The 27915-nt window shown below is 41.3% G+C and overlaps 10 protein-coding genes across 10 annotated transcripts; 7 read left to right on the forward strand and 3 right to left on the reverse strand.

The window, feature by feature from the left end:
* Positions 1-1608: 1608 nt before the first annotated feature.
* Positions 1609-2756, forward strand: PXA1 (ATP-binding cassette long-chain fatty acid transporter pxa1; the record flags this gene model as incomplete). The annotated part of the gene is made up of 5 exons (XM_064829002.1): positions 1609-1768; positions 1879-2047; positions 2105-2164; positions 2224-2455; positions 2526-2756. The coding sequence occupies 5 exons, from the start codon at positions 1609-1611 to the stop codon at positions 2754-2756; spliced, it is 852 nt and encodes a 283-aa protein (XP_064686204.1).
* A 1543-nt stretch (positions 2757-4299) lies between these two features.
* ATC70_009775 (uncharacterized protein) lies at positions 4300-5088 on the reverse strand (the record flags this gene model as incomplete). The annotated part of the gene is made up of 3 exons (XM_064829003.1): positions 4300-4746; positions 4812-4989; positions 5054-5088. 3 exons carry the CDS (start codon positions 5086-5088, stop codon positions 4300-4302), a joined length of 660 nt encoding a protein of 219 aa, XP_064686205.1.
* A 1314-nt stretch (positions 5089-6402) lies between these two features.
* Positions 6403-7545, forward strand: ale1_2 (Lysophospholipid acyltransferase; the record flags this gene model as incomplete). Its single annotated transcript, XM_064829004.1, has 1 exon — positions 6403-7545. One exon carries the CDS (start codon positions 6403-6405, stop codon positions 7543-7545), a length of 1143 nt encoding a protein of 380 aa, XP_064686206.1.
* Positions 7546-7748: 203 nt separating this feature from the next.
* Positions 7749-11747, forward strand: ATC70_009777 (Dolichol-phosphate mannosyltransferase subunit 3; the record flags this gene model as incomplete). The annotated part of the gene is made up of 1 exon (XM_064829005.1): positions 7749-11747. The coding sequence occupies one exon, from the start codon at positions 7749-7751 to the stop codon at positions 11745-11747; it is 3999 nt and encodes a 1332-aa protein (XP_064686207.1).
* A 1277-nt stretch (positions 11748-13024) lies between these two features.
* RPS17B_1 (40S ribosomal protein S17.e.B) lies at positions 13025-14626 on the reverse strand (the record flags this gene model as incomplete). The annotated part of the gene is made up of 5 exons (XM_064829006.1): positions 13025-13449; positions 13506-13751; positions 13805-14018; positions 14082-14497; positions 14563-14626. The coding sequence occupies 5 exons, from the start codon at positions 14624-14626 to the stop codon at positions 13025-13027; spliced, it is 1365 nt and encodes a 454-aa protein (XP_064686208.1).
* A 187-nt stretch (positions 14627-14813) lies between these two features.
* THG1 (tRNA-His guanylyltransferase) lies at positions 14814-16707 on the reverse strand (the record flags this gene model as incomplete). The annotated part of the gene is made up of 9 exons (XM_064829007.1): positions 14814-14870; positions 14928-14949; positions 15021-15052; positions 15113-15268; positions 15324-15394; positions 15447-15632; positions 15683-15736; positions 15790-16395; positions 16452-16707. 9 exons carry the CDS (start codon positions 16705-16707, stop codon positions 14814-14816), a joined length of 1440 nt encoding a protein of 479 aa, XP_064686209.1.
* A 999-nt stretch (positions 16708-17706) lies between these two features.
* Positions 17707-18754, forward strand: ATC70_009780 (uncharacterized protein; the record flags this gene model as incomplete). Its single annotated transcript, XM_064829008.1, has 6 exons — positions 17707-17805; positions 17864-17990; positions 18050-18174; positions 18228-18347; positions 18414-18590; positions 18647-18754. 6 exons carry the CDS (start codon positions 17707-17709, stop codon positions 18752-18754), a joined length of 756 nt encoding a protein of 251 aa, XP_064686210.1.
* Positions 18755-19661: 907 nt separating this feature from the next.
* ATC70_009781 (uncharacterized protein) lies at positions 19662-20180 on the forward strand (the record flags this gene model as incomplete). The annotated part of the gene is made up of 1 exon (XM_064829009.1): positions 19662-20180. One exon carries the CDS (start codon positions 19662-19664, stop codon positions 20178-20180), a length of 519 nt encoding a protein of 172 aa, XP_064686211.1.
* Positions 20181-21681: 1501 nt separating this feature from the next.
* On the forward strand, positions 21682-22973 carry ATC70_009782 (uncharacterized protein; the record flags this gene model as incomplete). The annotated part of the gene is made up of 4 exons (XM_064829010.1): positions 21682-21808; positions 21862-22097; positions 22149-22433; positions 22491-22973. The coding sequence occupies 4 exons, from the start codon at positions 21682-21684 to the stop codon at positions 22971-22973; spliced, it is 1131 nt and encodes a 376-aa protein (XP_064686212.1).
* Positions 22974-24376: 1403 nt separating this feature from the next.
* Positions 24377-26175, forward strand: ATC70_009783 (uncharacterized protein; the record flags this gene model as incomplete). Its single annotated transcript, XM_064829011.1, has 3 exons — positions 24377-24518; positions 24580-25297; positions 25356-26175. 3 exons carry the CDS (start codon positions 24377-24379, stop codon positions 26173-26175), a joined length of 1680 nt encoding a protein of 559 aa, XP_064686213.1.
* Positions 26176-27915: the final 1740 nt, after the last annotated feature.

Here is a 27915-nt window from a genome sequence, read left to right on the forward strand (position 1 = left end):
GAAAAGAGATGTTCGACAGGATAGGCTATTGCCTCTGTCTATCTCTCGAGATCCTTTCACATGCGCAAATGCATGTGCCGCTCACTTCAAAGATGTCTCTCGATGAGGATTGATCGGGTCAAATAAACAACTCTAGACAGGTCAGCTCTTGAAAGCTTAAAGTTGAGTTTTGTATTGGACATATGTTTGGATCTGCACATAAGCTCATTCTGAAAACTAGAGTGGTGTCTACAAAATTTGCCCAAGACTAGTGTAGATGGTGTAATGTTTAGAGCTTTTATGACATATTTTCTTTTTGTGCATTGGTCAACTCCAATGAACAGACCAGGAACACATTGGTCACCTTTAAGCCAATTGGCATATGGGGGGGTTTTTTTTTTATACAGTATGTGATAGCGTTTCAAGATGCATCTTGGTTACCCTTTAGAAATTACGTCTCTTTCGAAAATCTTATTGAAATACAACCATCCAACACTACTCTTGTCTAGCACGGAACAGCACAATATAGATGGCTCAACTTCAAGTGATTTTGTTGAATACCATGGCAAATTCTTGGTCAATATCAACCTCTAGTATGCAGACAAGTTCAAGTATATCAACCATAATGTATTTATGCATTTAGCAAGGGGAGCATCTCGGTTACACTGTTCATTAAATGTTTTCGCCGATTTATTCTGTATCTGTCAATGCTGTCATTGCAATGATGGAATTTGAGTCTCTCTAAGCATGATAGTACGTATGTCTAATCTACACCTCCTATTTCATCTTTAACTGCATTATCGCACCAACTACACAAGGTGATTTAGCACAGCATTTGCCCTTCAAGTACGCTTCTTTCAAACATTGGGCTTTTGAATTTCAGTCATGAAACATCATGCGCATTTCAGACAATCTGGCGTTGAACTAGTTGCTAATGCTACACGGACGTTGGACACGGTAACGCAGTAGTTGCTTGGATATAAGCTCACAAGCGATGGCAGCTGCCTCTCGAAATTGAATATCAAGTAGATATCTCCCATGCAACTCATTAGCTGAAGAATGGAATTCAAAACTAGATGTCAGAAGCTTTTTTTTTTTTTTTTTTTTTTTTTTCAATGGAATGCTAAACTCATCTCGAGCTCCCGGGTATTTCGTCCCCAAGTGAATAGTAAAAAAAACATTTATGAGATGACTCCATGAACCGTGAGTATTTTTCAACCTCAAAGAACGAACTACCGCGGGCAATAACTGCCTGCAATGACTATGAATAATATTCATGCAATGGCAGTGAATCTTTCGTGGCCTCTAAGCAATGTATAAGGCAAGTGTTGGATAAGAAAAGCCTTCTTCAATGTATGCGTGTGTTTCTCAACAAAAAACTTGCCCATTTATCTTCCGGACCTACGGTTTAGTCATCTTTTTAGCTCTAAAATGCTTGAGCATAATCAATCTTATCATAGATCTAATTGGCCAACGAAATGTAGCATACACAGAAGCCATGAAGAAAAAAAAAAAAAAAAACGCCATATTTTTCCCTTTCCTCAGAGTCTTTTGGTTTTTCTTTTTCTTTCTTGATTTCCTCACTTTTTTTTTTGTATCAAGGAAAAGAAGACTCAAGATATATTACAAATGTCATTCACACAGAACCGTTTTGGTGCCCTCTTAGGAGAGGAAGAAACTGAAATCGATAAGCTCGGTAACGTCAAGCCCGTCGAGAAGAAGGGTGATGCTCCTCCCCCTACTAGACGTGAACAGCGTCGTGCCACTACTGGTACTAGACAACCTGCTGGTAAGTTTAATGCTTTGAGCGAGTTGCATGAAAATCGCGTCGCTCTTCCCTCTGCCATCTCATCTCTTTCATTGCCAATGATGTCTAATATCCAAATGTCTGCCTTGTAGTCTCTCCCCCTTCGAAACGTGATCGTGGTAACCGCAAGGATGTCTCTGAAGCCACTCAAGCCTCCAACACTGAGTCCTCTTCAAGACCTGCTAGACCTGAAAGAGCTGGCCGTAACGAATACAGTGGCCGTGGCCGTCAATTCGATCGTCACAGTGGAACCGGTATCTAGTGAGTTTTACATTTCAAACATCCCGTAATCCATGTTACTCAATGTCTGCCTTATAGCGATAATGAAAAGAAGATCAATAAGGGTTGGGGCGAAGCTGGCACTGCCGAATTCCAAGGGTAAGCCATCTCATTATCTACCTCTTTTTTCTCACTAAAAATAATTACCATATTATTAGTGCCCATGACGTATTGGACCCCAATGATCCAGATGCCGCCGAAACTCGCAATTCTCGCGCCGAAGAACCAGAGGAAAATACCAAAACTTTGGAAGAATACCTCTCAGAGAAGAAGAATGCTCAAACCTTCCGTCTCAATGAAGCTCGTAAGGCCAACGAAGGTGCTGATGATGGTCAATGGAAGGATGCCGTTGTCCTCGAAAAGGAAGAAGATGTCTTCTTTGTCGGCAAGGTACATTGTAGCACGTCCTAATGTTTGATTCAATGTGGTTTCTTACAATGATTTGATTTTTTTTTTACAGGAATCTGAAGCCAAGTTGAGAACCAAGAACAAGAAGGAGAAGGTTTTCTTGGAAATTGATCAACCTGCTCACCGTAGCAATGATGATCGTCGCGGTGGCCGTGGTGGCCGTGGTGGTCGTGGTGGTCGTGGTGGTAACAGCAGTGGTCGTGGTGGTAACAAGAGCAACGGTCGTGGTCAAGGCTCCGTCAACTTGTCAGACTCAAAGGCTTTCCCTACCTTGGGCGCATAAAGCAATCTCTCTTTTGTTTGGTATTGAGCTCATAAGCCTCTCTCTCCTACCTAACCAAGAAAGTATGGAGAACCCACCCAAGAAAAAATCACCAATATATAAAAAAAATGATTTCCTTATAAATAAATAAAACTTCATTGTTTGATCCTGTGTTATCATCTGACTGCTCATTAGCATGAGACTACTCCAACTAAGAGTACACGAATGTATGGAAATCATGCCTTGTTGAGCACAGGCAATAGAATGGGTCACTTATTCAATTTCCTTGAAATGTACCGTTGCACAATGCTGCATGAATCTCATCAATTTGCTGGTAAATTTAGCTAAATGTCCCTTTCAAATAACCACAATGAGGCCATTGCATTCAAATTACGTTGGTGAGTTTTCTATAGATCTACACTGATTGACGCTTCTTCTTCAGCTGTTTATTCTGCCATTCTAGAATATTGGGTATGATGCGGCGCTTCAAGTGGTTTTCTCCTTTTTAATAGACATTAATATGCCATGAAGAAGCATTGATCTTGGTATAAAAAGGGTGAATAAGGTGAATTTTGTATTGTAATCCGATGTTTGCTTGCCATTGATTGCTTACAGGTAACCAGAGCAACATTCTACTAGTATCAATCATAGTAGCCCTGCTGAAGATTGAAACTTGGCGCTTCATATTAGAATGTACAGCAGCTCTGTTATTAAAAAGCTCTATTAAATGCGAGGTTGCCACAGTAACAGAGCAAATCATCGTCATGAACGCGCTTTCAGGTGTAAACCATGTTCATGGGTATTGAAACAAACGTTGCCAAGCCAGCATGCCTGGCTCAATCGTGGTATTACTCTTACGTCAATGCCTATTGATTATAAAGATCATGAAAGGGCTCTTTGTTTACTGTTCTATTTCTCTATCTGATACAAATTTGTCTATTTATAGCAGGGGTACTCACATTGATTCATTCTGTGGGCCAGTATTAGCATGCCATAGCTGTTGCTTCCTGTCAAGCAGGGACGCACCACACAAAGGCTGGTTGATTACAGTTGGCATTCCCTGTCGCTACATTTGGTGGCTTCTTCCGCATAACCATGGCTCTGTACACATTATCCAGCGTATCGGATTACAGTGCAAGGCTGGTTTAATTCAAGACTCCATCGTTTCATTTCAGAACCTTCCAATGATGAAAGGCATAAACGAGTCTTGCATATTGATAAATACAATGTATATGGTGCTAAGTTACTAGTTCCTTTTACTATTTCTACTATCTAATACAAATTTGCTGTAACTTGCAAAGCTATTAATAGGTGCAGCTATGACGCACAAATCAACAAAACATTCTACTTTTGTTTGATTGATTAAACGAACATACGGAGCCTTTATGATGTTCCAAACGGTGTATTGAGTGATTTTTTTTTCAGTTTTTATTTGAAGAAATATAAAATATGCATATAAGTGATAGTGAAAGGGGAAGGTTGTGCGAAAGGGAGAAAAAAGTAGAGAATAAGCTTACAATGATAAAAAAAAAATAATTGGTAACGTTGGTTTGAATGCATTGATTTAGTGTTGTTCCTCAGCCTGTTGCTGTTTCTTCTCATCAGGGATATATTCTTGACCAGCAACATAGATGGGCTGCTCCTTGTTATCCTTTGTTGTTGTTGAGATATAAGCTGTGGGATAAGGTGTAGAAATCACACGGTCCATTAACTCTTCATCATCCTTGATCTGCTTGACTTGCTTGGTGTAAGAGTGAATAGCAAATGCAAAGTGAAGCTTCAACAACATGTTGATAGCCATGGCAATGGTGACAACCCAGGCACCTTGAATATAGACAGATTCGCATGTGTTCATATCAAATTCATCATCTTTGGCTTCACTGACAATTTCCTTGCAAACATCAGTATGAAGGCTGAAGAGCATCAATGCACTTGCAACTGAGAACATGGTGTGTAAACCCAAATCAGCCCAATAGTAGGCATTGAAAAAACGAAGATGTTTAACGTTGTTCTATAAGAAAGAAGCATTAATATACCTGGGCTGCGGACAAGAAAAACCAAGCAATCTCTATTTACCTTCAGCACACCAACTGCACCAGCTAAACAAGCAAAACCAGAGAGATATGAGTAAGCTGTGAGGCCAAGAACAGCGCCTGTATCAGCGTCATCAAATTCGTCTGATAAGGCTGTTAAAGTCATAGCACCGTAGAGGTGAGTAACAGCGCCTAACGCAGCCAAGACAAGCGTAGCAGTTCTAAGATTTCAAAACACAAAAGGTAAGCATTTTCTTTTTCGGATATACATTGTGAATCATTTACCTGAGATTGATACAGAAGCAACAATTATTGAGCATTTTGAAAAAGATTGCAATAACGAGAAATATATATATAAAAAAAAAAAAAGTAAAAAAGAGAGGAAAGAAGGGATTTTAGTTCTGGTCTTACATTTGTTTCGACTTATAGCCTCTGTTCTCGCCTCCCTTTGGACAATGATCATGATTGCGATATTTGGATATCCGTCGGCAACGGCTAAAATGTTAGTGAGCTGCCACACGGGGAAAAGTATAGAAATCACCGGATATCTAATCAACCGACAAATAAACTATAAAATCTGTGCAACAGTCTAAACATTTGAAAAAATAACGCCAGGAAATGCTATGAATATACTATGGATCCAGTGTTTGTTGGCTCCAAATGTTTGACTATCGCATGGGAGGGCCCAGCGGCCAGTCTATCAATATCAAATCAGATTGTGTTCTGTTTCAATTTCAAAGGTCAATGGACGGATAAGACTACAGCACCAAGTGTTTGGATCAGTAATAAATTCCATTTAGAGTAACTAAGGTGACAATTTTGCATTTCGCATTCAAATTTGCATAGCAGTTTGCAATAATTAGACCTCTAAGTTATAAAAATACGTACCAAAGACAATCAGAAGTAACTTGACTAAGCTATAGCATTTTCTCAGGTACAATCCTCTTTCTATTCGGTTTAGAAACATCTATTGTCTTCATGACAAAGCATGGCAATACTTCTACCAGCCAAAATTATTTCATTCTCCGAAGGTAATTTTCTTTCTCGAAATAGGAATCTTTTGATCATTTTTCGACTTCTTGGATCTATTTTACAACAACACCGAAACATTGGAACACTTCCTCTTTGCCTGTCCCCACAAACGATCCTTTTGGTCTTCCGCCCTCTCCATTTACATGCCCCCTCTCATCTCCCAAAACAGTTACCAAAACTTCCAGAAATTCCTTCTTTTCGAACACAACCCTTCTCGTCAAGATCATTCAATCTATCCGAATCTCTCTGCTTACCAGGTTTTCGCCTGCATGCTACAAACTATATGGTATCACCACTACCAGTTTACATTCCAGGACAAACCTTTCCTACCATCAATTTTACTCTCATCACTTCGTAGCTCATTAGATACCTTACATTTCCAAGAAACCTTAGATCAGTCTCCATAATTAGTTCCCCCAATATATATCCAGTCTTTTTTCCTCTCCCATCTAATAGGCGTACGTAAAAGGACTTTAAATAAAGCAATACAATTGCCCTACAAAAAAAAAAATATTTTACAACATCCACCTCTCTTTCACTTTTCGAATTTTTTAATAACATCGAATCCCTAACCTCTAGTAAAGAATTTGAAAACAACCCCCATGTCTTCAACTGAACAACACCTTTCCAACATTGCGGCATCCCTCAAGGACATCTATACCTTCATGCAGAAACAGGAAGGTATTAACCAATCCATCGAGGATCGTATCACTTCCACTCTTGACCGCTTCAATGCCACTGATGAACATCTCAGGGCCAACGATGCTCGTCTCAACTCTGTTGAGGCCACTATGGGCCGAATTCTCCAGGCCATCAAAGCAATTTCCCCTCCTGCCTCCAGCACTCCTTCACCTCTTCATGTCATCTCCAAAGGTACCTCTGCTGGATCTACATCCAAGCCTAGTGCTCAACCACCCCAATCCACCACTTCCTGGGCTGCCATTGCCAGTAAGCCACCTGCTCCCCTCTCCGATCGTAAGCGCCAAGCCTTACATCGCTTTTTCTCTCCTCCTCCTGATGACTCCATTCAAAATGGTTCTTACACCTTGGTTTATCTCCCTCGTTCTCGTCGCATGAATCGCAGCCAAATCAGATCGAAATTTCGCGCAATTTCGATTGACAATCTCCGAATTCTGGACCTCAACTTCCCCGCTCGCAACACCATTGGAGTTCTCCTTCACGAAGCCTATCTCGACGAGTTCAAGTCGAAACTTTTGGAAATCGACACCCAACCAATCCAGAATTTCGATCCATTGGACCATCATCACGTCGCTGATCCCAAATACCATGATCTCTCTGAGGAACGTCGCCTCCAATTAGCCCATGCTCTCCACCAGGACCGTTGCATCCGAACTCTCTACTTCATCCGTCCTCATCTCGTTCCTGGTGTTGCTAAGTACTTTGTTCGTCAAGGCTGGGTACCTCACACCATGGCTACTGATATCATTAACCAACGCCTCCCTCGTCCCGCCAAGCGCCGACCTGCCCCTCACTTTGCTACTGCCCAGGCCTTGCAAGCCTCCCAATCCGCTGCTCCTCAATCTAGTATCCCTCTTCCCTCCACTGACTCTGACCCTATCTCCCTGGTCCCTCCTGCTGCTCCCACTCTCACTGATTACTTTGGTAACGCGGTGTCCACCCAAGAAATGGACACCACTCCAGACTTTGCCTCCAATGCCTCTGCTGAGGCACTCTCTCATACCGGTTCTACCTCCTCGATTGACACCGATGATCTCTCTCAATGAGTGAGATCTTGGAATCAGCTCTCAATCATCTTCCAGCCTCCCCACCCTCAACGAATCATCCTCCACACCCGATATCCCATCCAGCATCATCACAGAACAAAACTACCAACTTCCATATTTGTAGCCTCAACTGCCGTAGTCTTTCCAAGCCCTCCACTCCTGACCTTAGTCGGTCCTTCTCTCGCCTACTTGCCTCCTCTGGTATGGATATCCTCTGTCTTCAAGAAACCTATTCTTCTGATCCCGCTGTACAAGATCGCTTGGATATGCAACTCCAGGCCAAAACCTCCATATGGACGCACTATTGTGGAGTCGTCAGCCTTAATCCAGCTATCCAGCTTGATGATGCATATGTCTCTAACAATGGTCGTCTAATCATCTGTACTGTCTCTCATGCCAACCACCTTTTCCGTCCCTTCCGTCTCATGAATATTTATGCACCTGCCACTTACCACGCCCGCTATGATTTCTATGCTGATCTCCTTCAACTTCCCTTCTTTCAGTCCTTGTTGCTAAACCTCTCCACCCATTCCTTCAATTTTCCCTCTGAAACTCCAGATATGATTGTAGGCGACTTCAACTACAATTTCCGTCACTTCCCAGCAACCAGCATCCAAGATGGCCTCCAGAATCCCTCTTTCATCAGAAATTTACACCTCAATTACCACCATCCTTCCGACCCCTCTCTCATTGTGCCGGATGCTCTTGAGGACTCCTTCACCTCGCCTCACCTAGACTCCAATGACCCTTCAAATATGCCACCAGCTACAAGGGCCCAATGGCTTTGGCATGCTATGTTGCAACACCATTATCGAGAGTGCTCTCACCGCTTGCAACCCGATCCACCCATACCAACCTTCCACGGCGCCGGGTATAGATCCACCATCGATTACATGTATGTGGCCCCCTCTCTCACCAACTTTGTCCACACATCCACTGTCGACTTTATAGCCCCACAATGGACCGATCATGCCATGCTTAGCATCCACCTCCGAATGCGCTTAAACAACCATGGCCGAGGCTTATGGCGGGCCAACCCACGCCTGGCTGATAACTCTTTCTTTGTGAATCAGTTGTATAAACGCCTGGATGACTTTCATCGGGATCTAGCTTCCAATCCCTTCCCAGCTTCTCCTCAAGTGTTATGGGACGACATCAAGTCTCTAACTCGATCCCTAGCCCAAAAGATCGGTCGGAAACAGGCTGAATGGCGGCGTCGGCAGCTCAGACAATTGCAGAGTAAACGTAACCGGATCCTCCGTGCCTACAAGTCCACGGCCATCCTGAATGATCGTCTGCCTACCATTGAGAAAGCGATCAGTGCCTTACAACAGGAAATGGTTGAACACCAAGCCCTAAGATCAGGTCTGCGCTGGCGAGAGAAGGGAGAGACCTCGGCTGGATTTCTCAAGGCTTTGTCTACTCACCGAGAACTTCAGCGTGCCCTGCCTTCTCTCAAGGATCCTTCCACTGGCACATGTTATGTTTCTCAAACTGAGAAGGAACAAGCTGTCCACTCCTTTTACTCTCGACTCTACACACCCACAACAGTAAATCAACGTGATATACAATTTTTCACTAACATGATTCCCGCTTCCCATAGATTATCTGATGACTCTCATGAATCCCTATGCACTCCTTTTACTCTGAATGACATCTTGGATGGTCTTTCCCGGTCTCCCACCCAGAGTAGCCCTGGCATTGACGGCCTTCCCTATCAGATCCTGCGTCTCTTGTTCAAACATCCGTCTACCGCATCCATTGGTATCCGTGTCTTCAACGATGCTCTGCTCCATGATACCTTCCCTGCTTCCTGGTCTCAAACTAGTTTGGTGTTACTCCCAAAGAAAGGTGATCTCTCCTTCTTGAAGAATTGGCGCCCAATCTCCCTGATCAACACAGATGCCAAGACCTTCACTCGCCTCCTCAACTCTCGTCTGATGAGTCACCTTGCTGACAAGATCTCTATCCAGCAAATGGGCTTCATGCCCGACCGGTTCATTGCGGAGCAGGGTCTTATCCTGCAATGCATGCAAACAGTAGCTACCAGAAACAAGTTAACATCCATTGCCCTTCTTCTAGACCAGGAGAAGGCGTATGATCGCATCCACTTCTCTTACCTTCAAGCTATGATGGACGCCTTCAATATCCCTCAAACCCTCATCATCGCCATCATCAATCTCTTTTCTGCCACCCAAATCCAACCTAATGTCAATGGCTTCCTAGTCGCTCCTTTACCACAATTGCGAGGTCTTCGTCAGGGTGATCCCCTCAGTCCTCTTCTCTTTAACATTGCCTTTGATCCCTTTCTCCGGGCCATCCACAATGACTCTCGCATTTCGGGCTTCTCTTTCCCTCCTGATCCCATTTCTGGCTCCCAACCGCCAGTGGTCAAAGTTCTCGCCTATGCGGATGATACTTTAGTAACCCTTAACAATCCATCAGAATTCGCTGCTCTCGAGGATCTACTCGGAAAGTATATGTCTGCTTCTAATGCCTCCCTCAATTACAACAAAACTGAAGCACTCTCCCTATCTGGTAGCAACCATCCTCATTGGGTTCAGTTCCTGGCCTCTAAAGGTATCACTTCATGGCATGATCGTTCCTCTCTAACGGCCCTGAAATACCTTGGTTACCCTATCCATGCCAATCGTCAACAGCGAACTTCATTCGTCTCCGCCCTCATCTCTAACATCAGTCGCTCTTGTCAACTTCATTCCTGTCGGAACCTGACCTACCGCGGTCGTGTCACCGTTGTGAACTCCTTGATACTCTCCAAACTATGGCATGTTCTTCGGTTGGTTACCTTCACCAAGTCTGAATTCAACAAGATACGCCAAATCATCACTTCCTTTATTAACCGAAACTCCAAAATCAGCCGCTTCTCTTTTGACACTCTCATTTTACCTCGATCCCAGGGCGGTCTGAACCTGATCAATCCTGCGAGACAAGCCCAAGCTCTGCAATGGCGATGGATCCATCCACTCCTTCATCCTACACAACCCTCTCCATCATTGATGCCTTCCATTCCAATCCTTCGGTCCACCCTCTCCATGTGTCTCGGTTCCACTCGATTCCCATCCTACCACTGGTCACTCCTTTTCCCTCAATGTCGCCCGTCTGGTCTACCCTCTTTTGGTCCTGTTGCCAACATCATCATTGCCGTAGACTCTATCATTAGAAACTTTTCCTTCTGCTCCGTCCCCATTCCTGTCATCCTCCGCCTCCCTTTCACTTCTCTCCTTCAACATGCGCTACCCCCTTCCCATCCTTTCGCCTCCACCTTTTCCCCACCCTCCGTCATCCTAGCTGACCATCTCACCCTACGTCAGGATCTCTTTGGATCTGATATCTTTGATTACAACTCTACTTCCAACACCATTGTTTTCAAAGAATCTTTTGAGCACCTCCCCCATCCTCACTGCAGTCGCCGTGCCATCAATTTCATACATGATCAATACCTCTTCCTCAATACGTTCACCCTAAACACCATGCTCACAAATATCCCTCGTCCCCTCCCCACTACTGATCAATTATCCACCTCCTCCATACTCACCCTTGACTCTCTCCACTCCCTTCTTCTCTCCATGATCTCCTCACACTTTGATCTAGATTTCCAACAATTCCATCCAGTCCCTGCGACTACCACTGGTTATAAATCCTTACCTTCCTACCATGTTCCTCCCAAACCTCCATCTGTCTTATCCTCTGCCAAATGGAAACGTCTCTGGTCCTTACGTATCCCATTGAATGCACGTAACACCTGGTTCCGCATCCTTCATAATAAAGTCGCCACAAGAGACATTCTTCATGAACGGCAACCTCATATCCACCATCCCTTTTGTAGGATCTGCCACTCATCCACCGAAACATTGGAACACTTCCTCTTTGCCTGTCCCCACAAACGATCCTTTTGGTCTTCCGCCCTCTCCATTTACATGCCCCCTCTCATCTCCCAAAACAGTTACCAAAACTTCCAGAAATTCCTTCTTTTCGAACACAACCCTTCTCGTCAAGATCATTCAATCTATCCGAATCTCTCTGCTTACCAGGTTTTCGCCTGCATGCTACAAACTATATGGTATCACCACTACCAGTTTACATTCCAGGACAAACCTTTCCTACCATCAATTTTACTCTCATCACTTCGTAGCTCATTAGATACCTTACATTTCCAAGAAACCTTAGATCAGTCTCCATAATTAGTTCCCCCAATATATATCCAGTCTTTTTTCCTCTCCCATCTAATAGGCGTACGTAAAAGGACTTTAAATAAAGCAATACAATTGCCCTACAAAAAAAAAAAATATTTTACAACATTCGACTATATGAGTCGTGATGATCATCCTATACTTCCTTAAGCTTTTCAGAAGTACTTTTCAAGGCGCATCTAAAGGTGACAAATAAAATAGGTGTTTTGAATAAACGTATTGCACAATATTAAAAAATATAGAATGAGGATTTCTGGCCAAAATGTCGAGATTTTACATGTGAAAGCCTCAGAACCAAAGTTTCAGGGGTTGCATTGGATCGATAGAAACATTTTGAATTAATATATATCATAATAAAAGCCTTCATTTTTGGGGTCAAAAACGCGATCGTTTGATTTTTGAAGAAAACCATGAGGTACCCCTCATGGTTTTTGGTCGATTTTTGGCCATGTTTTTTTGGTCCTCAAAAAGTTGAGTAAAGGTGTCAGAAAGTAATTGCTAGATGAAAGCAACTGTGTAGCGCTATTTTGACGATCTAAAACGGTCTTGAACGCGAGAAAACGCAGCTCAAATGCATTCATATTTTGCTGTAGCAGGGACACTAAGGAATAAAAAGGGGGAAATACCAGTATGCTGCTTGCCCGTATATGAAGTAGCTACGTGCATATGGATGTAGAGCATCACATAAGAATCAGATCCGCAGATAATATGAAGGGTTTTCATGTGTAGGTAGAGGGTCAACATGAAAGTAGTAGTATTTTGAAAAGATACGCAAGGGCAGTCGGTAGCGCGAGCTGCCGCTTTGCAGGTTGGTTCTCTCCGAAACGAAGATAATAAAGAGCCATCCGACGCATAAACTCATACAATTAGTGATTTTATTTCAATCAACAATCAAGTTTCATCTAACATTTTGGCTATATTAATTTTGCAATATTAGCCAAAAGCCCACGGCAGCGCGAGCCGTTTGAACGTAGGTTGGTTTCCTGACCTACGCTTCGCTTCGTTGGAAACCACGCGAAGTCTCGAAAGGCTTGTATGATATAAACATTAAAGATACCTGCTTAAATTTGACACAATGTGAGATGAAAATCAACTAAATTGCCACTGCATAATTGAATGGCAAAGCGAATATCTACATGCTATCATGGATTCTATAAAAAGTGTATAATCGTTGAATGTTTATTAAAAATAACGTAAAGTATGTAAAATATATATATATAAAAATACAAATCATGATATTGATTGCTGAATTATTTATCATATTATCATTAGGCAACATCATTCATTCTGTAGAATGTACCCTCTTGGGGTTTGGCGGAATACTTGTACTTTCTGTAACCAAATACACTAATGACGGAAACAGCAACCACACCCACAATGACACCAATAGCTACACCTACTTTACCTCCAGTTGAAAGGCCAGATTCAATGTTTGGGTTGGATGATTTATGGGGAGTTCCATCAACAGTGGAGTTGGGCTTGAAGGCATCCAATGTACAGATATCAAGTGCGAGTCTTTCAGCTGGATTTGTGCAGCTAGGATATGTTGCGTTGGAGATAAATCCAGATTTACCCATTTGAGCAAAGGCACGAAGCCATGTCATTTCGTAATCGGGTTCATAGGTGTTGTATACCATATGAATGACATCAGCAATGGCAAGATCAGCTCTTGCGGCATGGCGAATGGGCCAATCTAGTTGCAGAGGGGATCAGTTTGGTTCATCTACGCTTTAAATAATAGACACTTACCTGAGAATCCAGTTTTACTGATCAACTTGTCAGTGCGAAAGACATTTTGGTTTGTCAAGAATGCATAAGAATTGGTATTGGGGCTCAATCCACCAGCAGAGAGCCAGTCTCCGTAGGCAAAATCAGTCTTGAAATTCGCAGCAGCAGAATCATCAATGATAAACTCTGCCTCTTCAAGAGCACTGTGGAAAAGGGTCAAGTTGGAGAATGTGGTTGTCTTGTTGTTTTCGCCAACCAAATTCATGCCTACGTATACTTTAGCAAGCAGCCCTTTTGCCGCACTCTCACACCCTTCTTACCGGCATCTTGAATCAATGAGCTTGTATAGTTATCATAGCGAAGAGTCCAGGCCTTATTCACAGCATCATACATAGTCCAGGCAATGTTTTTACTTCCAGAATGAGCCAAATTTGATTTGTGGCATTCATAATTTGTTGCAATCTTGTTGTAGATACCCAACCCCTTTTGTTCAACCTCAAAGAATTGTGCAATGTAGATAATCCAAGCTGATTGCTGTACCAAATCAAAAATGTAAATGGTCTGATGATTCCAATAAAAGGTCATTCAAGCAATTACCTGAACTGGTGAGAGTGTTTCACTGCCTGCAGAAACACTAATGTATTGAGGTTTGGTACCCAAAGCAGCATTGTTGGCTTGCGCTGTAAAGATGGCATCGATAACAGTAGTGGTAGTTGAATTTGGTCCGTCAGAGACACCGGCAAAGCAGGGAGAAGTGATATTAGCACTTGGGCTTGCTGACTTCACCACAGTACTGAGATTCAACAACTCAAAGAATGGAAGGCTATCTAATTCAGTATCAATGCCAACATTTGTCAGGGGAGTATTCACAACAGCATGATATCCAGAAGAGGTGAAATTGGCCAATGACTGGTTGCAGCACACCAAAGCATACTTTTGATTTGTAATGAGGTTCTCGACTACTTTGTAATTGTCAAAGTATTGGACTGTAAATCCATAGCCGTTGGATGCATCTGTTTATCGAAATGTTTAATATAAACAATGAGCTTGGACATCTAAAAAAAAAAAAAATGCTTACCGATGCTGACACTATTGGCATAATTCCCTTGTGCCTGGATGAACTGTAGCAGACTACTGCACATCACTATGAACAAACTTTGCTTCCATGCCATTTTCTGATAAGGATTAGAGATGTAGTGATGATGGAAAGAAGAAAAGAGACTGATTCGAGAAAAGAAAAATACAAAAAAGAAATTTTATTCTTTACAATAAAAGATGGTTCTTTCAAACGGAGCACAGGGATCAAGGTTACGCGAAATTACACATCTTTTATAGATGCTGTTGTTGTAAAATCTTGATGAGACCTTCTATGCAGTAATACTTTGCCTGTTTGGAATCTTTTGGTGAGACAATGCATTACAGTTTCTATTTGGAAATACATACTTCTTGTAGCAGCTCCTGACATCTAATACATGCAATTGCGATAATAAAAGAGAGATTAGGTTTATCCACCATCAAGTAACACAATAAACTTACATTTTAGTGTCTTGAAGAATGGTTGGTGGTATCTATATCCGTCATATTTATAAGTACATATCCACAGCGGCACTGTATCCATGGCAACCCACCCTTAGATCTCGAAGGTAATTCAACACAAGTCTAAAATGAGATGGATCACGGTCAATAAAGTAAGATCCATCTGATTCCGCTGAAATGAGATGTCTCCCGGAAAACATAGTAGCCAATAGACTATTTGTATCACGTCGCAATGTACTCAAAGATGTCTATTTGGAACCACTCGTAAAAATAGGATTTTAGAATCTGCTTTTTCTATTTTACCTCAAACATGCTTCCTCCCACATTCAATCGAATCTTTCCACTCTTTGGTAGATATTCTCTGTTTGTTTCATCTGTTTGATATTAATGATCGAATGCACGGTTAGCATTTGAGTGGGGGCCCACCTGATTTCAGCTTGTTTTTGGACTCGTTTTGCTCTTTTGTCAATGCATCACATTGGGATATTAATTGATTTGACATTTGCTCGTAGTTTTTTTCCATGGTTGAATGAAATATTGCTTTCACCGTGTTGAATTTGCGATCTAATTCTTGCAGTTTCTGCATTGTTGCATAGATTTCCTTGTAGATGTCTATTCTGAGCATTAGGCAAAAGAAAGCAGTCGATGATGGAACACTGTACCTTGCTTTACGCTATCGTATGATTCATTCAGCAGTCTATATTGCGGTTTGTAGTCTATAGATGGCAGCGTGAGCTGATATATTTGTTAAAGATTATACAACGTATACCTTCCCATTCAACAGAGGTCTGGATATCCAGCTTTTTCATCAAATCATTAATTGATATTTGCTGTTTTTGTTCCTGAAATGTCGTAGTTGATGGTAAATGCCCGTGGCGTTGATTTTCAGTTGAACTATTATCATCGTAATGTTCTTCTTCTTCTGAATCATTCTCTAGATGTTCTACAGCAGTAAATAATGAGGTTGCAATGCTTATATTATCAGCCTGATGACGATGTTGTTGCTGCTGCTGCTGCTGGTTATGGTTATGAAACATGGATTTATCAATACTCTCGTTATCGTCATCCACATCATCATACTGTAAATAATGAGGACTCGTTGACATAGTGTGCAATGAAGAAGCTGCAGACTCAAAATCATGTGCTGATCCTATGGAATTAGCTCGAGAGTGGTGGTGATGGGGATGGTGGTTCTGCTCTTGTGTCTGTTGATGATGCTGCTGTTGCAGTTGATATTGTAATTGCTGCTTCAATTGCAACTGTTGCAATTGCTGCTGCTGCTGCTGTTGTTGTTGTTGAAATTGTTGACTCCTTTGATGGTGTAACTGATGCTGCTGCTGACTAAGGCGATCTTGTTGATAGACTCCGGGATACGCTATGTGCAAACACGATTGAGTAAACATGATGTGATGAGCAAACCAATAGACTTACCCTCTTGTATCTCGGAAGGGCCATTGAACTCTTGATACACAATCTCGGATAGCGATGGCTGATGATGTATAGGTGATCTGTGGGTAGGTGAGTGAGCGTGATAATTGATACTGTTGGTGTTGTTGTTGACGGATGTTCGCCATTGTGGTGGTGGTTCAAAGATATCCATATAAAACGACGGTGCTCCTACTACTATTTGCTGTGGTTGCACCTGTGGTTGCGGCTGTGGTTGTTGCTGTTGTTCACGCTTTCTCATCTTTGCTGGCACAGTAAATTATTTATATCAAAAAAAGAGGATGGAGAGAAGAAAAAGAAGGGAAAGCGATATATCTTGTTTTAGCCAATATGTAACAATGCTCAAAAGAGTCGTGTGATAACAACCACAAAAAGCTTATGATATTTGGGTACACAAACGATACAGAGCTTGATTATGAATATCACAGACTTTTTGCATTTGATGGAACATGGCACAAAGATCTTGGAGAGTGTGTATCGACAAATGTACCCATCAGAGTCACTTTGAGAAGGCTGTGTATTGCCTCTGAATCACTATCTTGGATCACGCTGATATGCAATCTATACATTTCAGTAATCTCTTCAAACATAGCATCTCATACTGATTCTCTCTAGTACATTAGGATGCATAAATCATCCAAATTTATACTTGTATTTTGCTATCAATAGCTTTTTATAGCCGATCATTTTGGAGAGATGACCATGGACCATGATAAAGCGGCACCATCGCATTATTTGAGACTTGTGGAATCTAGATATGTCAGTACAGTTGAGTGGCAAAGCTAATGCCCAAGTAATCCGGATCAAATACACTTTCAGTATCATGGAATGCTTCTGTTTCTACAGGGCAGTAGCCTCCTCACGTTGCAAAACATCTCTGTATGTGTCTATTGTGCCGTCAGTGAAAACGGTTGATGTGAAATGTCGAGCCTCCAATCTGTTGAATCTCTTCATGTAATCTTCCTCATGAGCAACGCAAACGTCACTTACATGAACAAACCCATTTCAAGAGCACATCTACAAGTCAGAACAGCTAGATCCTGATCCATTACTGCTCTCAAATACTCACACACAACGTCTTTCAATAGAGGAAACGTTGAAGCGCCGCATTGCCTCCTCTGCGATGATGACGTTGAAAAGAGACGCGTATGAACCTGTTTTGTTGCACATTTGAAAAATTAGCATACATTACTTTCCTCTCCCTCCTTTCTATTCATTTTCTCTATTAAACTTATATATCATGTCTGGATACGATCGCGCTTTAACAGTATTTTCTCCTGATGGCCACTTGTTTCAAGTAGAATACGCTTCAGAAGCTGTTAGAAAGGGTACCTGTGCTGTATGTTACCAAAGAAGTGTCATTTCATGTTGAATTATACTGATATTTGTCATTGTAGGTTGGTGTCCGTGGAAAGAACGTTGTTGTTCTCGGCGTTGAAAAGAAATCAGTATTGAAGTTGCAAGATGCTAGAACTGTCCGCAAGATTTGTATGCTTGATGATCACATCTGTATGGCTTTTGCAGGTAAGCACCATCGAAAAACTTGCCTTGTAGCCCTAATTGTTCATACTCATCGCTTCCAGGTTTAACTGCTGATGCCCGTGTCTTGATCAACAAGGCTAGAACTGAATGCCAGAGCCACCGTCTGACTGTTGAAGACCCCGCATCCGTTGAATACATTACGCGCCATATCGCTCAAGTCCAACAAGTAATGACAAGTGATTGCATAAATTTGGATAAACGTACTCATGCTTGTGATAGAAATATACCCAAAGTGGTGGTGTTCGTCCCTTTGGTATCTCTACACTAATTGTCGGTTTTGATAACAAAGAACCCAGATTGTACATGACCGAACCATCTGGTATCTACACTGCCTGGAAGGTGAGAAAAGAGTGGTTCGACCTGGAAGAGATAGACAACATAAACTGATCAACGCAACTATCATAGGCAAATGCTATCGGCAGAAGCTCCAAAACAGTTCGTGAATTTTTGGAAAAGAATTATGGCGAGGAAATGGATGAGAAGGATACCATCAAATTAGCTATCAAGTCTTTGTTAGAAGTTGTCCAAACAGGTGCCAAGAATATTGAAATTGCAGTGATGACATCGGATAACACTGTCAAGGTAATTATGCCAAATGATCAGCTTCGATTATGGTATACTTATCAGGTCGTTTGTAGCTCTTGGAACAGGAAGAGGTTGAAAGTGTCGTTGCAGAGATTGAAAAGGAAAAGGAGGAAGAGGCCGAAAAGAAGAAGAAGCCTGCAGTCGCATCAGGAGGCAATTAGGGATCTCAAATTGTCATTAATAAAAAATAACTTGAATACATCTGATTGCTGGTTTTTGCGCACGTACGTAATTCAAGTGTTTAAGCATATGATGGCAGGTGAGGTGGTGATGGTTTACGTAATGGCCCTTCGTCTGTCATCTAAATTAGATTTGATGCAAAGCTCAAGCGATTAAGGACTTGTTTGTAATAAATGTGGCGATTCCACTTATCATTCACAATGTTAATGAAAAAATCAAACAACATCTTGAAAAGACACGTCTGATCCGAATCCTGCTCTTGTTATAAACGGTCAACTATGATGCCTTGTCAGTTTTATTAGTAATTCCTATCGAATTAAAGTGTTTTCATACTAGCCGACCAATCTCGCTACGCTCGATGGCAGCGTGCCCTGAGGGGGGGGGGGGGGCTCTCGCCAAAGACATTCCAAATCAGCGATAATAAAATTCTAGCATACAAAATAGGTTTTAAACAATCAATTAATAGAAAAAAAAAAGGCCATATCAGAGTCGAGTGGGAGGTATCCATTTGCTAATGTTGCTCTTGAGATGATGACATAAAGCTGGCCATGTGTAAATGCAGGACTTGTGCAAGATCTACAGCGACTTTTTTGACATATTGACATTGCAAAAGACACTTTTACAGGGAAAACTACCAAGAAAAACAAATTATTTGGGCTAAGCAATTGTCTTTTCAATTCCATGATCCCCATTTGATCCATATCGCAATCATTATTGTCATCGTCAGAAAGGTATTTGGGCAAGCCAGCAGCAAGCCGCTGCCAAAATATATTTAAACTCAGACTACTTTTTTCTTTTCAAGATTGGACAGATTTTGTCTTTTTTCGACTTCTATAATCTATTTTGTAGGCTTCGGCCAAAACATTTCGTCTGTCTGTGCTGTCGTCGATGGAACAACCCTTGGTCTTGCAGAATATCTCTGCTTCTCATTGGAAATTCTTTTGGTCCCTGTCTCTTACCTACATTCAACGTAATGTGATATACCGGCTCATCACAGGCTGTATCCCTTTTCGAAGCAGATTACACTACATGATGCCTGGAGTCTTCGAGTCTCACAATTGTCCTGTCTGCTTGTCTCCCAATGAAACTGCCAGCCACCTGCTCTTTGACTGTCCATCCAAAGAAAAGGTATGGCAAGGCGTCATTTTTGAATTCCTATGGCCCACCACGTCCATCACTGACATCAAAGAGGCTCTTCTGTCCCTGGACTTTTCGGATATCTGGTACTCCCAAGTCAAAGGCATCCATCCATACAGAATCCTACTCATCACCCTGTCTCAAATATGGCTAGCCCAGATGCGCTTTGTTTTTGACAACATCATCCTTGTCCCTGAAGCGATTCTGGTGAATATCCGCTCCACTGTTCGCCAGACAGTGGATGAGGATCAAATCCACTCCCTCTTGTAGTTTAGATAGTTTCGATAGTTCTGTTTAGGTTAGTTTAGTTAATATTTTACCTTCTTTTTATTATTTTCTTTTCAATTGCACCCGCCTCTTCACTTCGACCCATTACTCCTAGTGTACGCGGCTCAATCAATAAACAAAATTTAGCAAAAAAAAATCTATTTTGTGATATTCGATTATATAAATTGTGATAATCACCCTACGCTTCCTAATATATTCTTGAAGTGCTTTTCAAGGCAATTCTAATGGTGCTAACTGTAATGAGTGTTTTGACTGAAATTATTGAGCAATTTAGTAGAATTTGAAATGAGGTTTTTAACGAAAATAGCTATATTTTGCATACGAAAGCCTCATAAAAGTAGTTTCATAGGTTGCTTTGGATCAAGAGAAACATTTTGGTTTGATATATACCATAGTAAAAATCTTCTTTATCAAGATGAAAAACGCGATCGTTTGATTTTCGATGAAAACCATGAGGGGTACCTCATGCTTTTCGGCCAATTTTTGGCCATGTTTTTTTTTTAGTCCAAAGTGTTGAGCAAAGGTGTTAGGAAGTTATTACTACTCAAGTACAATTGTTTGACGTCATTCCGGCGGCTCATAAAGGTCTACATGTCAAGACATGAAGGCTTGAAAGCTGTCAAATTTGGTTATGTAGTGCTTTATAGAGTTTATTTACACGGCATAAATCACATCTTTGCCAGCTGAGATCTTCTGGAGGGGTAGTTACTTAGCCTGTGCAATTCTTAATTCCAATAGGAGACATATTGATTTTGGCAAAGCTAATTCATGCAAATTTTGATGCGTTATGCTGTTGGTAAGCTTATTAATAATGATAATGAGAAGCCAAACTTACTACTTGATCACTATGGCTTTGCACGTTTGCTTCATTACGGTAAAACCGCCGCATAGGTCAATGCTACCAAATGTTGCCTTGAAATCACAAATCACACAATCCACAGCCAAATAGCAGGCAAGAAATCACTTAAAGCAGATGAGTGATGTTCTTGGAAGAGGGGCCTTTAATCTTTGATTAGCTACAACGGCGCTTTTGTGTTCAAGTTTTCCAGTATATATAATCACGATGATAGACTGTAGACTGAAAATACTATTCAATGTACGTAGCTTGTCAAAATGAGCCTTGAATACAACTTTTGCTGCATTATTGAGAGTCTTGCGCATCAGAACTGGACTTGAAATGTCAAATCAAGGCAAAATCACACATCTTACATGAATACTCTCATTATACGCTTCTTATGCGATGTCTATATAGAATGTATGTACCAAATGGTAGCCATCTATCTAACGAATGTAACTGCATGGCTTCCATGGCAACGGCCTTTTGTATAGAGTCCAAATCACATTCATGTCTCGAATAAGAGATTTACATGCTGACAAAGATTTAATCGCACGTGAGTGGGTAGTATATTTTTTTTCCCATTAATATGGGTCCAATGCAAGCAACTCTTATTTTCCCCACACTTCTTCATCCTTTTGATTAAACATGTCAGGCCCAGCATCCTCCTCCCCATCATCATCATCACCTACAGTAGAAGCATCTCCAGCAGCAACAGCAGCAGACGCTCCACCACTGTCTTTCAACTTTCCATATGGTGCTCAGCCCGATATTAGTAAGTTTTGTGAATACTTTGACAAAATATGCCTGTGCTGACAATGGTACTAGTTCGCGCTAATCAAAAGGATGTGTATTATCAATCCATTTTGCAAGAGCAAATGACTCGAGTCGCTCAACAATTCTTGGGAGCTAGACGCCAACATGTTTGGCAAAAGGAAATCAACACCATTTCAGACATTTGCTATTATGGATTGACAACATTGTTGGGTACGCAGACATTGGGCGAAGAGTATTGTGATATCGTTCAGATCAATCAATACAACCAAACATATCCTGGACTTGCGGTAAGTATTTGGGTATCTTAGTCGAATGGTATATTCATACTCTGTGGACAGCGCCGTTTCTTGCTCGTTTTTACGCAAGCTGTGTTGCCTTACATCTATACCCGAGGAGCAGCTGAATTGAAAAAGAGAGGGCGAGTTCAACAACAACAACAACAACAGCTAGATATCGACACATCAGCACAATCATTACAACAGCGCACACTAAATTTCTTGAAGCAGCATCTATCTCAAATCCAAGATTTTGTCGTAAAGAATGTTCGGCCCGTCCACTTGGCCATCTTTTATTTTTTTGGTGCCTATTACAATTTCTCCAAACGATTGACCGGTATTCGATATGTAAGAATATATTTGACAGTGGAGAGAAGGGAGCTGATGACTGATCGAGTGTAATAGATCTTTACTCGCCAATTAGGACTCCATGAACAAAGAGTGGGCTATGAAGTCTTGGGCGTTTTGATTGTCCTTCAATTGATGATCCAAGGCTATTTGACAGCTCGAAAGCGTATTCAAGCTGCGGCACAGCTGAAGAAGGAGGAAAGTGAGAAACTGTTAGTGGCACAGCAACAAGAGCAACAGCATTCCGAAGCCGAAGATGCGGAAGAAAAGGAGATTGTAGATGAAGATGATTTTGATTTTATGGATTCTGTTTTAGAGGAGGATGAAAAGGACGAGCCGCAACAAGAGCTGACGTATGAGCAATTGCAAATGCTGAAATGTGCACTGTGCCTGGAGCAACGTACAGTAACCACAACGACGCCCTGTGGTCACTTGTTTTGTTGGAATTGTATTGTAGAATGGTGTCAAAACAAGCCTGAATGTCCATTGTGCCGCAGTCATGTTAATATCTCTCATTTAGTGCCATTAAACAACTTTTAGATTGCACAATCAAACAGGGGTGGTGAGGGTCATACGAACTTTTTTTTTTTAGAATTTGGTCAGGTTCCTGGATACAATAGCCAGAGGATCATGGTTAGTAAAGTGGGGGAAATTCAATTAACCGAGATTGGGCGATCTATTCTGACTGATAGATGAGTAATTGGAGGCATAAGTGTTGTTTGTTTTTTGTGTATACGCGCACTTTTTCTATAGAATACAATGATGGTGGCTGCGGTCGTTGTTTTTGCCTGATAGTAAATCAATTTGTTTATATTGGAAACGTATGATTTCTTTTCCTGTTATACAACAGGAACAGTTGATGATAAATACAACAAAACGGAGTATTTAATGGGCCGTTTTCGATGCACATCTAGTGTCTTTGGCCATTCTTTACTTTCAATCCATGGCATTGCATCATCTGGGCGATGGATTATTAAGCAAGTGCTGCAAAAATGCGTATCTTTATGTATGCCTCAATAGGACTCATGTATAGCCTTCATTCAGCTTTCTTTACGTTATATCAAATATGGTGGCATGCAGAAAACATTTAACCGTTTTACCAAACAGTTTGTCGGTAATACTAGATTTTCCAAAATTCATTTTAAAAAACCGGGATTGTTACACTACTTTTTTGTGCACAATCTATCAAAAGGAAATGAAAAAAAAAAGGGAATTACGCATGAATTTCACAATGTCAAACACTGAAGGTTGCGTGCGCAAAAAAAAAGGAAGGCCGACACAAACAATGTGTGTTCTATCCAAGCAGGAAAAGCCCACATTTGCAGTAAAAAAAAAAAGTGGGGGTAAAACAATGAAATGTTTCGAAATGTCAAAATCCAGCATTTGCATATTTTTATAGAAACAATAAGAAGGGTGGTGCAAAGTCGATACCGAATGCTGGCGATGTAACAAAATTTATCCGAGCTTTATAAAACCATAAAAAAAAAGGTTTTAGACATATGATATCATCTACAAGGTCAATTGATGCATTTAAGTGTCATTGATTGATAAGAAATTGCACGCAATGGGGTTGTTTAAACAAGAAATATCGATGGTATGAATGGCATCCATAGTCAGCAGCAGCAGCAGCAGCAGTAACGACAGCAACAAACAGCCATGCTAGCGAGCCATATGAACCAACATCTCAAGAGCCCCCCCCCCACCTGTTGCTAATGGGAAAAACCTTACATTCAGACATGGTTGTTGTATAAAAGATTGGAGAAACACTAGTATATAAATGACCCCCTCCCTCTCTTCTCCCTTCTCTCACCTTTCTTTCCTCCTTCTCCCTACTATCCACTTTTTTTTTCTTGTTTCTTTGGACTAAAAGGATGATGAAATTCAACATTTTGGCAATCATGCTATGTTGCTGGATGCGACTAGTAACCGCACAACATGATCATATGGCTATGGATGATACTGTGCCCAAATTCAATGCTACAGGCGATGAGCCAATGTCATATGCATTATTTCCTGACGAAAAGGGCTACTTCTACATTCACGTTACTATGATGGTCATTGCTTTTTGGATCCTGATGCCTATTGGTAAGTAGTAACAGTATATCAGGCCAGCATTGCAATATGAATGCTGATATGTGGGGTGTAGGCATCATGCTTGGTATCGCAAAATCATCACTCCATGTTCCTATCCAAATATTGGCATTTTGCTTTGCCATGGTCGGTTTCTTCTTTGCCAAATTATATGGTCACTCGACTCCTCATCTTTATAAGGGAAACTCACATCATACACTGGGCTGGATTTTATTCTTATTTCTGATTGCTCAGATGAGTGTTGGTGTGGTGCGAAAAGTAGCAAATGCGATTGGTAGAAGCAGCAGTAATCACTATGAGCGATTGCAAGAAGAACATCGTCAATCACTCCAGCACAGCGCCTCGTCTTCCTCTGCCTTCGCCTCCTCCTCCTCCTCCTCGGACAGTGGAAGTCATAGCGCCACATCGGATCGTCATAGTGAAGCCAGTGGTGAGACACTTCACATGAATGAATTTGAATTCGATAAGCATCATGTTGTTCGTCATCACTATGATGATGAAGATCAAGATCAAGACGAAGAACAAGAGGGACATCACTTAGTCAACAACATGTCAACTAACACCACACAAAAGGAGCCAATCGTTATGCGCATGTACAACACTGTGTCACCCTATATACCCAACATTGTCAAAAACTCATTTGTCATGCTGGCTTATAACCCATTCACCAAGGTAGTCTGTCGCTATTTCCATATGATAATGGGAAGAACTTTTATCGTATTGATCTTTGTGCAAACATTGAGTGGTTTAGTGGTGTATCATGGTGTCTGCAGGTAAATAATCATTTGCCTCGAGAATTTGTGTCTGGTAGACTCACCTAAAGTCATGTAGATCTTGGGAAGTACTTGGCTGCATTGCTCATTTAATCAAGGGCGGTATCTTTTACTTTTACGGTATCGCTACATTTGGCCGTTACTTGGGCGCATTTGCTAACCGAGGTTGGGCATGGAATCGTGTGGACAGCGCTTCTGGCTACAGCTTTGAAATGATTGAATCTTGTCTCATCTTTGTCTATGGTATTACCAATACTTGGATGGAGCATTTCGGTCAAGATTCTGCATGGACTCACAAAGATCTAGAGCATGCTTCATTGGCCTTCATGTGGTGGTGGTGCGGTCTTATTGGCATTCTAGTAGAAAGTCGTGCCATCCGAAGACTTTTGGAACGCACTGTTTTGACCAAGACAAACACGCAGGCGCCTCCTCAAGGCTATTCATTGAATCCTTTCCCTGCATTGACTGTTGTCTTTACTGGTCTTTCAATGGGTTTACATGCGCAACAATCTGCCTATTCATCTAATATTCATTTTATGTGGGGCCTTCTGTTGGGATTGGCGGCCATATGTAGAATCATAACCTACCTCACCCTTTATCGTAATGCACCCGATACTTCCGTTCCAAGCCGACCACCAACAGAGTTGGTTGGCGCCTTCTTACTGATTGCTGGATCTATCTTGTTTATGGCCTCTAATTCTGGCACTGTCCTATGGCTTCGTAGAAACAATGTGGACTCCATGTTCTTACTGAATGTCATTGTTGCATTGACGTCTATGACGTTGATCTATGTTGCTACGTTACAAATCATCAAAGCATGGGCAGAGAAGCGAGAATATGCAAAGAAACAAAGCATAGATCAACAACCTCAATTTTAAATCATACAATACACTTTATTACATATCATACTCTACTTAATCATATAATAAAAAACTTAATTTGGTCTCTTCAATGCATTCTTTTCTCTTCAGTCTTGTCAACAGGCTCCTGGCTTTTGTGTACATTTATAGATGAAGTCAGTTTATTTAAGATTTGCGCATCTTGGGACAACACAGCGCTCAAATGATGGATTTTAGTATGTTTGTTGACTATATGCCGCCATAAATAATGACCATTTGGAAATATGGATCATTTTGAATAGAGGGTAAAAAGATGTATTGCCAAATCGCCTTTGTTCAAGTATATAAGGTTTCAAACAGCTACCAACTGGGCATGGATATCTCTTCAAATGAATAGTGTGTTCGACATTTACTACATTGATATCGCAGACGTTCCAACAACACACCTCAGGTTTATTAACACCAAAATGTTTAAGCACGGCTGAGTGAAAATACATTTAAAACACCGCTTCAACTTACGAGCGAAAACATTGATCAAATTGACCAAAAATATATTCTATTGATAATTACTCTTGAAAAGCTATATATACCACCCTTGGCACATTAATAGTTATAAATACTTGTTTGGATTCTCTATCGAATGGTGCTAAAATCTTGACAATTTCTCACCTTAACTGTTTCCTAAATCGGCAAATTGTAAAAACGCTTATTTAGTCGAAACTGTTAGATTCGTATTAATAAATGTCTAAAATAGTGATTTCAAGTGATGGAATGAATTTGTAGCTTTCGTTTTCACTAATACGTGCCATAGTAAAAAACGTTGTTTTTAGGGTGAAAAATGCGATTGACTGATTTTGGGCAAAACGCTCAAGGGGCAGGCTCATGGAAAATGAATGGATTTTGGTCAATGATTTTCGACCCAAAAAAAATTGAGATATTGCTACAGTCAGTAGGTACTCGTCGAGAGGAATTGTGTGGCGCCATTCTGACGGTCTAAAACGGCCTACAAAGGGAGATACAGGCCGCGCAATACCATCAAATTTTGCAGGATTTTGGTTTATTATTGGCTCTAGAGCGATAAAACCAGTATGGCCTGCAGCTTGAGCATGCTGAATCCATTGATCTTGATGCTGTGTGTCGTATAAAGATGCGAATATGCATTATAGTTTGGCTTTGAGGCAGATTATCAGAGTATATACCGCTGGAGGTGGCGGCTCGTAGCACATGCCACAGTCCCAATAAATGGTTCTGTTAAATGCACGTCTTGCTCAGGAAAACTTTGGACTATATAGGTGTCCTTCATGCTATTAGACGATGAAAATTGTATATGATTTGTTGCTTGTTCAAAAAACATGTGCTGGTGCCCTGTTTGAGTTCCCATATGATCGACATTTGATGTGGCTAAATTTGTCGACTAGCAATGTTCTGTCTGAGGATTGCTGTAAAGCTGAAACAGGGGTTGATTGATAAAATAGCTGCAATTTCTTACCGTTGCCTACAAATCATGCTTTGAATGCTCCACCCTAAATGTCGCCTACTGGATCGGCTGGCAAATCAGTCATCGTATTCATTCCCTCCAATAAAGACATTTTGATATGATTGTTTAGATACAGCATCAAGCTTGTTCCGTTAATAAACATGGCAGTTGCCTTGACTCTGATGGCTTTGATCTACTATGTTGCTATGTTGCAGATCAACAACGCATCAGCAGAGAGAGGCAATCATGTAGTTTAGCAAATCATGGAACAATGACCACAGCAATGGCAATCAACCATTGCT

This window comes from Mucor velutinosus (genome assembly GCF_035048745.1).
Source record: "Mucor velutinosus strain NIH1002 chromosome Unknown tig00001563, whole genome shotgun sequence".
NCBI classification, from domain to species: Eukaryota; Fungi; Mucoromycota; class Mucoromycetes; order Mucorales; family Mucoraceae; genus Mucor; species Mucor velutinosus.